The sequence below is a fragment of the Mandrillus leucophaeus genome, unplaced genomic scaffold, assembly GCF_000951045.1.
Source record: "Mandrillus leucophaeus isolate KB7577 unplaced genomic scaffold, Mleu.le_1.0 Scaffold842, whole genome shotgun sequence".
NCBI lineage: Eukaryota > Metazoa > Chordata > Mammalia > Primates > Cercopithecidae > Mandrillus > Mandrillus leucophaeus.
The window spans coordinates 836,393-848,563 of NW_012109164.1; the positions used below are offsets into that span (position 1 = coordinate 836,393).

A 12,171-nucleotide genomic window follows, 5' to 3' on the forward strand; every position below is an offset into this window, starting at 1 on the left:
TTTATTAAAAGAAATACAAGAGAAATAGAAAAAAGAAAAAAATAGACTATAAGCTATGAGAACAGAAACAGAAGAAACAGAGAAAAGAACAAAAGACTTCTAATAGAGATTACATACTACCCCAGGGCAACATATTTACTGATAAAAGAAATGGATGTTATCCTTCAAGAATAACCTATCAAAATTGACTTTCAAAAAAACAGAAATCCTCAACAAACTAACAGAAAATATCAAAAATTAAATTAAACATCTACCTTTTAAAAAGTAGACAAGAGTTACAGCCTCTAGTGCCATCCATGTTGCTACAAAGGACATGAATTTATTCTTTTCTATTGTTGCATAGTATTCTATAAAAATATATGTACCAAGTTGTTTTTTTTTTTATCCAATCTACCTTTGATGAGCACCTGGGTTGATTCCATGTCTTTGCTATTGTGAACAGCGTAGCAATGAACATACAAGTGCATGTGTCATGTTGGTACGATGATTCATTTTCTTTGGGTATTTACCCAGTAAAGGTGTTGCTGGGTCGAATGGCAACTCTGTTTTAAGTTCTCTAAGAAATTTCCAGACTGCTTTCCACAGTGCAATAATTCTAAGCATATTATTGCTGTAACAGAAAATCAAATATCACATGCTCTCATTCATAACTGGGAGCTAAGCATTGATCATACAGGGACATAAATGTAGGAACAATAGCACTGTGGACTACTAGAGGGTGGAGGAAAAGGGGCTGAGTTAGAAAACTGCCTATTGGGTACTATGCTCAATACTAGGGTGATGGGATCTGTCAGTATTCCAAGACTCAGCATCATGCAATATTCCCATATAACAAATCTGCACATGTATCCCCTGTATCTAAAAAGAATGTTGAAATTAAAAAATAAAATGTAGCCAAAATCAGATTATTTTACATTTAAGTTCTACATAAGTCAAAAACAAACACATGATTTTAATAGTAGACTTTGGTAACAGATGAAAAGATCCTAATGCCAAATCTGGTAAGGAAATAACAAAAAGAGAGTTATGACCATATTCCCTAAAAAATTAGGAATAAAATATTCAATAGCATATATAAAAGAATGTGAACATGAGCAGTTGGCTTAGAAAGGCCAGAATGGCTTTAATTGGAAGATCTTTTAGTGTAATAAATTAAAGGAGAAAAAATGTCATGAGTGTATATATTGCCAAATAGAAAAGACAAAAATTAAATAACATAAAATTTACCCTCCACTCTAAATATAAGTTCTATGAAAGTAGGAACAACAGAAAAATGCTCTAAACCTGTAAATACAGAATCAAATGTAATTCCAAATGTAAGCTTTTATAGCTATTTCATTAAAATCAGGAATGAGACAAGTATAGAAATACTATTATTGTTAGTTGGAATTGTTTTCTTAGGTTGTATATTATGCAATAAGGCAAGAAACTAAAAACCCATACAAATATTGGCAAAGAAGCAGCAAATTACTTTGTTTGTAGATCAGAGTATTACACATTTAGAAAATCCAAGAGACTTCGACAAAAAACAAAACAAATAATGCCCCACACAAACAGGGTTTTAAAGAATAGTGTGACATATTTGGAAATCAAGAATACAAAAACAAAGAAATAACAAAATAATAATGCTCAGAAATATAACAGGAAAAATAATTTAATAATCTTAACAAATAGTATAAAATACCTAAGGGTAAACTTAGTGGAAAAATCACTTAGTTTTCCACTGGAAAACACTAACATTTTACCAGATGGCATAGAACACAAACTGAAAAAAGTGACAAAAGACCATATTTCCTGATAAAAAAATTTAGTATCACGAAATTATTAATCCTTCCAAAATTGTCGAAAAATGCTCCTCCAATACCAATCACAATTGCAATAGTTATTTGGGGTAGTTGGTGGGGAACTGGAAAAATTAGTTTATGTTCATATAGCTATTAAGTTTATAAGAAATAGGAAAGCAAAAAAAGATTGGTGAAGGGTGATTTGCTTTATTAGATATTAAAATTTATCCAAAAAACAATGAAATAGCATGAGAAAAGACTAGAAAAAATACAGAAACAGATACAAAAATATATAACATGTTATACAACAAAACAGACATTCATGTTTCAGTAGGGAATTACTTATTTAATAAATAGTACTAACATAATCAGCCAGCCAAAAGGAAGATTAATATAAAAGAATGTTAATTCATGCTATTCAAAAATATATTCCAAACAGAATGAAGTTTGCAATGTCAAAAGTAAAAATTAACTCACTGCAAGACAAAATAAGAAAATATTTGTATGATCTTGGAGTAGGAAAAATCTTCCTATTAACTTAAAAAACCCAAAACCTCAGAAGTCATACTGAAAAAGATACTGTATTTGATTACATGAAAATAAAAAATTTCTTATAGTCAATTCTAAATTGGGCGACAAATTTGTAGCATACACCTTTTTTTAGCATCCCTAGTATCTAAAACACTTACAAAATTTTAAGAATGACACAAAACTCCAGTGTAAAAATGGTCAAAGAATATAAACAGGTCAAGAGTAAATACCAAATTACTGACAAACATGAAAATATAATTTGTTCAATATCACTAGTTAGGGAAATGCAAATTAAATCTACAATAAGATGCCATTTTTCACCCACCAGTTTGGGATACATAAAAAGAGGGATAACATTCATTGCTGGTGAGAATATGAGGAAACAATTCTTCCACACATTGCTAATAAAAATAAAATTGTGAAATCCTTTGGGAAGGTAATCTGGCATTGCCGCTTAGAATAAGATAAACTCTAACTTGGAGATATCCCTTTTGGAAATCAATTGTATTGAGAAAAATTTCCAGGATGTAAAGATATGTATATGAAGATGTTTATTGAAGCTTGTTTGTAGTGGCAAAGAAGTATGAACAATTTGAACCCAATAGCATGAGAATGATTGACTAAATACCATTGCATTGACTGTATGAAATGCCACAGTTGTTAAAACGAATACGTTAGTGCTGTATTAATTCACCCAAAGTGATGTCCATATGTTATAGACAAATTAAAAAGTGATGACAAAAGAGATCATCAGTGAATAGCCCTCTGTGTATTAGTATGGGCAAGGACACTGATTACACCAAGGGGTAGGAAAGGAGAAGAGGACAGAAGGGGAGGTGAGAGGTTATTAGCTTTTTAAAATCATGTGGGATTTTTCTACTTGTATAATCAGCATAGATTTTCTTTGTGATTAAAAACCGGCAATGAAAAAATTAATTTTTTTCTAGATAAATTCTCCTGCATCCCACCCTGAAAAGCTGTTATTCAAAATCAGATTGACTTTCAATACTGAAAGAAACATGGTATGCTATGGAATCAGACTAGGTGAATGTATTTCCAAGTAAATTGCAGCATATTTCATTCTTTCCTTTTTTTTTTTGGTCATATATGTGTGGTGTGGAACTTTTATATTTTCATATTTTTGTTCATTGACTCATTTTATAAATCTATCTTTATTCAAAGCAATGCATATGTGAAGTTATGATTTGATGCTATTGTTGCATTGCTAAAATACATATAATAACTACAAAGTTACTGAAGTAAAAAGAACTATTTGACTTCCTATAGTTATTTAGGTTATTTAGCATATCACACTTTGAAGAAACTGGACCATGGATTAAATAAACTAAACATTAATCTTTGATCCCAAATTGTCAGGAAGCCAGGAGATCAAAAGAACATCCCTAAGGAAGGTGTTAGGCTCAGCATCCCATCCCCTTTACCCCTTTGTTCCTCAAGCTAGGGTCACTTTGTCACTTTCTGCATCCCAATCCTGACCCAGTTTGCAAACTAGTCTTGCCCTGGTGTGGCTTATTATTATTTGGGGCCCCAGGGTTTATGCCCACATGAAGCTGGGCTGGCAATAAGGCTTCAGTTCACTAACCAGATGTGTATGAAACACACATACACAAAGGGGAAGTATTTAGGAAAAAAATACACCTAGGTTTGTATTATTATTTCAGCTCAATCATTTATTCCTTGCGTGTCCTCACTAAACCTAGGTGTATTTTTACCAATAACAGCTAATTATGGTAAACACTATTCACATTTATGTGCCATGTACTAAGTGTTTGACATACAGTATCTCATTTAAACCTTGTGTAATCCTCTGAAGAAGGTCCTCTTATTTTCCCCATTTTAACAGACAATGAAACTCAGAGAAGGGCCTACGGTTATATAGCGAGTAAAAGTGGCAGAGTCCGCTGAACTTGAATTCAGATCGGGCAATGCCTTAACATCAGGAATCCAGCAGTTGCATGACTTAATATTTCTCAGTGTCATTTCCTTATCTCTAAATTGGAGATATTAATGCTCACTTCATAAGATTGCTCTGATGATAACATTCACTAACAAAAGATGTGCATTCACATAGTTGACACACAGTAATTATGAGCCCCTTCCCTGGCTCCTAAGAAGTAACTTTTTAAAAACAAAACAAAACCAAACAAAAACAACAGGGTCTCACTGTATTGCCCAGGCTTCAGTACAGTAGTGTGATCTTGGCTCACTGCAGCCTCCACCTTCTGGGGCTCAAGCCATCCTCCCACCTCAGCCTCCTGAGTAGCTAGGAGTATAAACATGCACCGCCATGCCCTGCTAATTTTGTTTATTTTCTGTAGAGATGAGGTCTCACTATGCTGCACAGGCTGGTCTCAAACTCCTGGGCTTAAGTGATACTCTTGCCTTGGACTCCCAAAGTGCTAGGATTACAGGTACAAGACACCATGCCTGGCCCTGAGAGGTAATTTTACCGGTAGACTTCTGCTCTGGTTTTTGTTTCTAAGTCACTGTTCTGATATCTCAGACACCCAACCTTCCCTGTAAATTGGCCTCTTTTCAGCCCCTGCAGGTGACCCCTGCCACCTCAAAGGGCCCTTAATCTGTGAATGTCAGCCTTCTCCTTTTCCTCACCTCCACCCTCCACCACCTTTCCCAGAAGAGTCCTAGGCTTTACAGAAAGGGTGGGAACACGTGGCACTCATGCAAGGTGCCAAGTACTGAAGGAGTGTTTTAAAATACTCACTTTTCCTTTCACCCTATAAAAGCAGCCCTGGTGTCTGAACTGGTCAGTTCCTCAGGCCCTCTGGACCTGCCTGGCTCCACCAGTCCCTGTCTGTGTGCCTACCTGTTTTTGAGGCCGGATAATAACCATCTGATAGTCGGGCCAGGAGTCCACCAACACCTCCATGTTGAAGGGGTTCCCGTGATTGATGTGATACACAGAGCCGTACACCTGAAGGAGGAATGAAAGGGACTAGGAGAGGTGGAGATCCCCAGAGATGGGGATCTGGATGTGAAGAGGAAGAGAAAAATGGAGGTTAAGAAAAGGTACTGGGACCACATCCGTGATGGTGAGATAAGCAGCATCTCCAGGACCATACTGATGGATGTGAAGATACCAGCAAGCAGGCAGAACTCACAGGTAGGTGTCCTTGTGATACCAAAGAGCTACTGTGCACTAGCTGGGCACTTGGCAATGCTCTTAGCACTTATATTGCATAGATTTATTCAGTGCCCACAGCAACTTTAAGAGGTAGGTGCTAATCGTATTCCTATTTCATTGAAGAAAAGACCAAACACAAAGTCAGAGAAAGGGAAAGAAACATCCACAAAGCCATACGACTAGAAAATGGCAGCCTTGGAATGCATATCCATTCGGACTGGCTCCAAACCATGTTCGTAGCAACCATTCTCCACCGCCTCTCCAATGGGCGACAAAACCTGCTGAGTGGGCCTAGCTGCCTCTTCCCGAAGAGAAGCAGCAGCTCGTGATATGCCTCTTGTGCCCCCAACCCCATCCTGTTTCCCAGCTTGAACCCTTTGCAAAAAGTCAGGAAGGACCAGAATCACAAGCTTGCTATTTTCTCATCCTCAACACCCCTACTCCCATACCCTGACCTCCCACGGTTCCCTCACCTTCAGGGACTCAGGGATGCTCCTGGCCAAGGATTTGTATAGGGCCAGCAGCTTATGGGAGTTATTCAGTAGGATCATTCTGTGGGATGCTTCAGACCTCGAGACCTTCAAGAAGAAACTCTGAAAAGATAAGAAGTGAACGGAACATGTTAAGGAACCAAATGAATTTAAAATGCACTTTATATATCTCCATTCAAGTAACACTCATGGTGTAGGTACTGTTAGTATCATCTTCATTCTGAATATACCAAAGCTCAGAGAGACTAAGTAAATTTCTCAAGTTCTTACAGAGATAAATGCCAAAGTCAGATTTTGAAACCATATATGAATGGCTCTGAAACCCAGGCCCTTCCTCCCTGGTGGAATGAATTAAAAGTGAATATTAAGAGTTCTGTGAGCTTCCGAAATGCCTGTAGCAGACACTCTACCACCACCATCACAACTTTTTTCCCGTATTTTGGTCATCAGATGCCTGAGAATTCTTCTTTCATCCGGAATAGAAAATATCAGCTCTCTAAGAACAAGTATGACTAAAACACTTAGAGCAGGAGTTGGCACAGATTTTCTTTAGTTTCTCAGGGCCAAATATTTCAGGCCTATGGCCATTTTGGAACTTGTCCCAGTTTCATTACAAAAATTTAAAAAAGATAGAAAAATTTTGACACATACCTGTAAACTTTTATTGAAAGTTCATTCAGAATTCTCAGAAATGTGCCAATAATTTAACAATAACTTGGAGAAGGTTATCATCACAACTGATAGGTTCAAAGTTTAGGCTGCTTTCAAATTTTAGTTCTGTCTCCTACTTCTTTGTTAAGTTGCTTAACCAATCAGAACCTCAATGTGTTTTCTCAACACGTTGGAAATGGAAATTAGAATGCATGTTTTCCAGAGGAACTAGATTACACAATGCAATACATATAAAATGCATAGTATTATACCTGGAATAAAGTAAGAACAATATTTAACATGTTGGTTTTTAAAATTGACTTTATATTAATCAACATGTCACATAGAGATTCAGCAATTATATCAAATAATATAACAATAATTAAAAATGTAAAGAACTTATGACAAGCTTAATTAATGTAAGAGAAGAAACCCATGGATCAGATATTTGAAACAATCATTTGCAAATTAGTTAATACACGTTTGAAATTTTTTATCCATGAAGGTTAAATAGTTAACAAATATGTGTTAAGTAATAGGCAAGGTGGAACATATTTTGTCTTGTCTGGGGTCGAAGTCCTCAAAGTTAAACTATGTTCTGTAGCTAGATGAAGCAATGTTTAAACAAAGGCATCCTTGTGCAAGATCTCAGAATTTCGGAATGTTTGAATACTCAAGGAACTTTTAGTAAATAAAACTGGATCTCTGGCATAAGCCTATCCTCTGTCTGACTCTGCTGTTCTTGTAGCTGTCAAAAAACACTGGTGTTTTTTTCCATCTCCAAGTGATTTCTTTGCTCCGTTTCTCACCTGATTTAACTAAAATTGCCCATACCTATGTGTTTCACTATTGTGTTCTCCTTTGAGCTTTTGGTCAAGATTTTAAAGTTTTAACTCAAGATCTACCATGCTATATCACTCCCCGCAAAAAAAACTTGTGTTCCGTTTGCCCCGGGAACACTATAGCCTGGGCTGATACATGAGAACAATCCCCACACCTATCAGCTGCCACATCTTTGTCCAAAATACCTCTCCTATCCATTCCCTGCTCCATCCCCTTGCAATGACCTTAGTTGAGGGCCTCCTCCACCTCATACTTAATATTGCTCTTATGACCCCACCCTGGCCTCAGCTTCTAACATCTACCCAAATAAAAGTGTTCTCTACCTGTATTCCTACCATTAACATTTCTTTTCTAAATCAGGAAGCTGCTAAAAACCTGGAGAGACCACTCCCCACCTTCTTTAAAAAATTGTTGTAAAGTATACATAACACAGAACTTAACCATTTAACCATTTTAAAGCATAGAATGCAGCAGCATTATGTACATTCATAATGCTTATCCATTTCCAGAACGTTTTTGTCATCCTAAATGGCAACTATACCCATTAAACCACAATTACTCATTCCCTGTCTCCCTAGTCCCTGGCTCCTATATATCCTATGATATTGGTCCATCTGGGTCTGGCTTATTTCACTTAGCATAATGTTTTCAAGGTTCACCTATGTTGTATTATGTATCAGAATTTCATTCCTTAACTAAAATAATTTTTCATAATATATGGAAAATAAGTTTAATGTCCACTAAAGAGAAATTGTAAATTTGTGAATGGCAGGTAGTAAATATGAGTAGTACACAGTCAGTGGTCACTGTGAAGACTATAAAAAAGCAATTATAATGAATAATGAGTAAAAAAATCAAAATATATAACTTTTACACATGTACCCATATTATGTTTGCATGTGGACAAGGACTTGAAGGGAATAAAAAAACATGAAAATTGTTTTTGGGTGGTAAAAGTATGTGTGATTTATTTCTTATTTAAGAATTTTATTTTGTACCATTGACAAGTTTTTATTTTTAGGCTAAATTGAAAAAAACATGGAAGGCACTTGAACCATAGTTAAAGATGAGAATTATGGAAACAGAATAAACGCTATATATTTTTGTCTTTTTTCCCCACAGTCCCATCAGCTATCAAGTGTCTTTTTTTGTAGGGAGAAGGAAAAAGCTCCCCAGGTCCCACGATTCTGTACGTGCCTCATCCTGTCACCCACAGCGGTCAACAAAGAGTGCAAGGCAGATTATTCCAAAGAGAATAGCAGTTGACATCCCATAGTGCCAAAACTGTTTTTAGTCAAAAGGGACTTTCCTGAGAGCTCTCATTTTTAAATGTACTTGGCATTGTTTAAATGCATTGGCATTGCCATTCATTTGGAATGTTCCACTCTAAGTTATCTTTAGTAACATTTTGCCTTTTCTGTAAGACTTAGCTGCCTCCCAGTCCTAATGTATAAGCCAGAAGGAACTCAGTTTTCCAGAAATTAAGGATCCAAGTTTTACCTAAAATATTGGCTTTACTCTTTGGTTCTCTTGATAAGCCAATGAATTTTTTCCTACCTAGGCGCACAAAAAAATAAAAGAAAGAAAGAAAGAAAGAAAAAAAGAAAGAAAGAAAGAAAAACAAACAAAGGGGTAGAACACAAATATCCCTGTGAATTTTCAAAAGCCAAATTTTGTAACTCCTGCAACGTTACTGCTTAATATCAGTTCCTTTCTGACGCAGTGAGATGTAAGAGGCCTCTAACTGGATCCAAGTCCATCAATTCCAAGATCAAATCTTTTCCCAGACCCAGTCTATTTCCTGTTATGACTCCAAACCCAGTTTGGATCAGAAATTTGCTCCAAGCAACTCAAAGAGCTCAAAACACAAATGCGTGAACCTCCAAAATGCGAGAGGGAGCTTACGTATTATCCTCAGTCTCTCTGAGAGACCAGTGGACACAATTGGATCCTGCAGGTACTTTCTGTGTTCACTTAGTGCTCCTGGGGATACTAGAAGCTCCACTTCAGATCCTGCTTCTGACACCATCTGATAAAATAAAAACTTCAGCTGAATTAAATTTAAAGGAGTTTAATTAAGCAATAAACAATCTGTGAATCCGGTAGCCTTCAGAATCACAACAGATTCACAGAGGCTCCGGGGGTGCCTCGTGGTCAAAACGAATTTATAGACAAAAAAAGGTAAAGTGAAGTACAAGAACCGGAAATGAGGTACAGAAACAGTGAGATTGGTTACAACTGGGGGTTTGCCTTATTTGAACACAGTTTGAACATTCAGCAGTCTATGAGTGATTGAAGTATGGCTGCTGGGATTGGCCAACACTCAAGTATTGTTACAGGCGTACACTACTAAATAAGGTTTTCAATTTTGTCTGACTATTAAAGTAAGTAACAGTTCACCCACAGGACTGAAATGTAGAAGTACAGAGTCCTTCTCAGGCCATAATTAGTTTAACACTTTGTGGCAAAATTTATTGAAAGGATTATCTACACATGCTATCTCTAATCCCCCTCCTAATCTTATGTAATTGGGTTTTTGCTGCTACCATTCTACTGAAACACTTTTTAAAGCCATCAGTGATCTCTATGTTATTAAATCCAATGGTCAATTATTGCTTCTCATCTTAATAGATCATCCTTTAATGAACTTCTGTCACTTGGTTTCCAAGACAACACACTCTCGGTTTTCCTTTAACTTTACTAAAGGTTACTTCTTCTCAGTCTCCTCGGTGGACCCTTATATTCTCCCCAATTTCTTAATTTTGGATCACTTCAAAGTTCCTGGTGATCCCATCTGGTCTCATGGCTTTAAAATAAATGTACCTGCCAATGACTAATACATTTAAATTATTACTCAAACTTTTTTCCAAACTCAAGACATATGTATCTAATGGCCTGTTTGACATTTCTTGGATTCCATCCAATAGCCATCTCAGACTCATTATGTCTCAGATCGAACTCCTTATCCACCCTCTCCACCCAGCCTACTTCACCTGTAGTCTTTCTCAACTTAGTTGATGGCAACTCCATTTTTTCCCCTGTTCAAATAAAAATTTTTGGAGTTATTCTTAAGTATCTTTTCCGCTCCCACTGTACATCCAATTCATTATGACATCCTGCTAATTCTGGTTGGGAGAAAATTCTTCATGACCTCTCACATTTCTGTATGTCTTATGAGCAGAGACATCGATAGCCTTCACTCCTATCTTTTCAAGGATGTTTGTAAAGACGACATCTTGGAAGCTAGATACATTGCTTTCTTCTGAAGCAGAGGGCAGGTCTGCTTACTGATGAGGATAAGAAAGATAATGTCCCCCTCTGGAGCAAAGTTCAGACAGGTTTGCTTGCAGTTCATTATAAAACATCCAGGTTCCCTAAATTCAGGGTTGCTTGGCCGCAACACACATCTGTTGCATTTGCAACATTAAACTGCGTTTCTGTATTTCCTCTGCAGGACTTGTGGAGCAAGGATGACTGACACAAACACAAAAATCATTCTCCCTGTTGAGTGAGTCATAAAACCCTGTCTTTGACCTAAGAAGCTTGTGTCATCTGCCAGCATTCATGAAACTTTGCCCCAAGTAGGGTTAACTTTTATATGCTTCACAGTTCTTAGTAGTCTTTTCTGGATGGAGAATGTCTTTAGTCTTCCATCAATAACAAACCTGGATGCCCCTTTTAAAACAAAAGCCAGATTTTGTCATTCCTTTGTGCAACTCCTGCAGTAACTCTCAATCTCATTTAGAGAAAGAGATACAAATTGCTTATAACAGTTCTCTAAGTTAGAGTCCAGTTACCTCCCGGATATCTGTCCAGTCAGGTCCTAGACCTCACTCTTTTGGCCTCGCTGCTTCAGGCACTTGGCTGTCCTTTTTCTTCTGCCTGTATTCTGTTTTCTCACTAGACGTATAGAAGACTCTAATACCTTTTCTAAGTCTTCACCTAAAAGCCACCTGCTCAATAAGGCCTCCTTTGGCCATCCTATTAAAAATTACAACTCCTCCCCTAGTCACTCTGCAATGTTTATGTGCCCCATTGTTATTCTCTGTCTCTATTTGTTTTTTTGAAGGGTCTCGCTCTTTCACCTAGGTTGGAGTGCAGTGGCAGGATCAAGACGCACTGCAGCCTTTATCTTTCAGGCTCAAGCAATCCTCCAACCTCAGTCTCTTGCATAGCTGGGACTACAAGTATAAATCACTGTGCTTGGTTAATTTTTTATTTTTATTTTATAGAGATGGGGGGAGCGGGTCTTTGTTTCCCAGGTTCATCTCAAACTCTGGTTACAAGTTTATAAACTTCTGTATCAAACTCTGATACCTCAAAATACCTAGCAGAGACAAATGTAAAACCCAGACGAAAATGTATGCTGACAATTATGATGACATTTCTATTTTTATTTTACAAGACTTTTAATACTAGCTTGCTAAAGATTTACTTAACATGAACATGAAAAATACTTTGGAGTTATTTACTTTATCTATGAGCATTCTTTTAATTATAAGCCAATTGGATAGTCACAACATTTAAAGTAATACAAATGCCTACACATAAACACATCTAGACATACATACACAAAAAGATCCAATAGCGTTTACCTTGGAAGTCTAGCTATTGAAATACAAACTCACCAGTCTGCAAACTTCACATGGCTGAACTTTGTTAGCCTTGATCAATAATCCAGTGAAGGCTGTGAACCAAAATTTTCGGT

The 12,171-nt window shown here is 36.8% G+C and overlaps 1 protein-coding gene across 3 annotated transcripts in view; it reads right to left on the reverse strand.

Annotated features, from left to right (window-relative positions):
- Nucleotides 1-10,504, reverse strand: part of LOC105530756 (glycine N-acyltransferase-like protein 1) — a 15,758-nt gene extending 5,254 nt beyond the window's left edge. Inside the window, exons 1-4 of one of the 3 annotated variants that reach the window (XM_011968429.1) lie at nt 10,457-10,504; nt 9,369-9,492; nt 5,952-6,071; nt 5,161-5,268 (exon numbers count right to left, since the gene is read on the reverse strand). In XM_011968429.1, coding sequence (XP_011823819.1) covers nt 5,161-5,268; nt 5,952-6,029 — 186 coding nt within the window. In that variant the 5' untranslated portion in view covers nt 6,030-6,071; nt 9,369-9,492; nt 10,457-10,504. Of the gene's footprint in view, nt 1-5,160; nt 5,269-5,951; nt 6,072-9,368; nt 9,493-9,713; nt 9,788-10,456 lie in introns of those variants that run through there. The other 2 variants (XM_011968427.1, XM_011968428.1) reach the window with 2 other exon arrangements.
- Between the last annotated feature and the right edge of the window lie 1,667 nt (nt 10,505-12,171).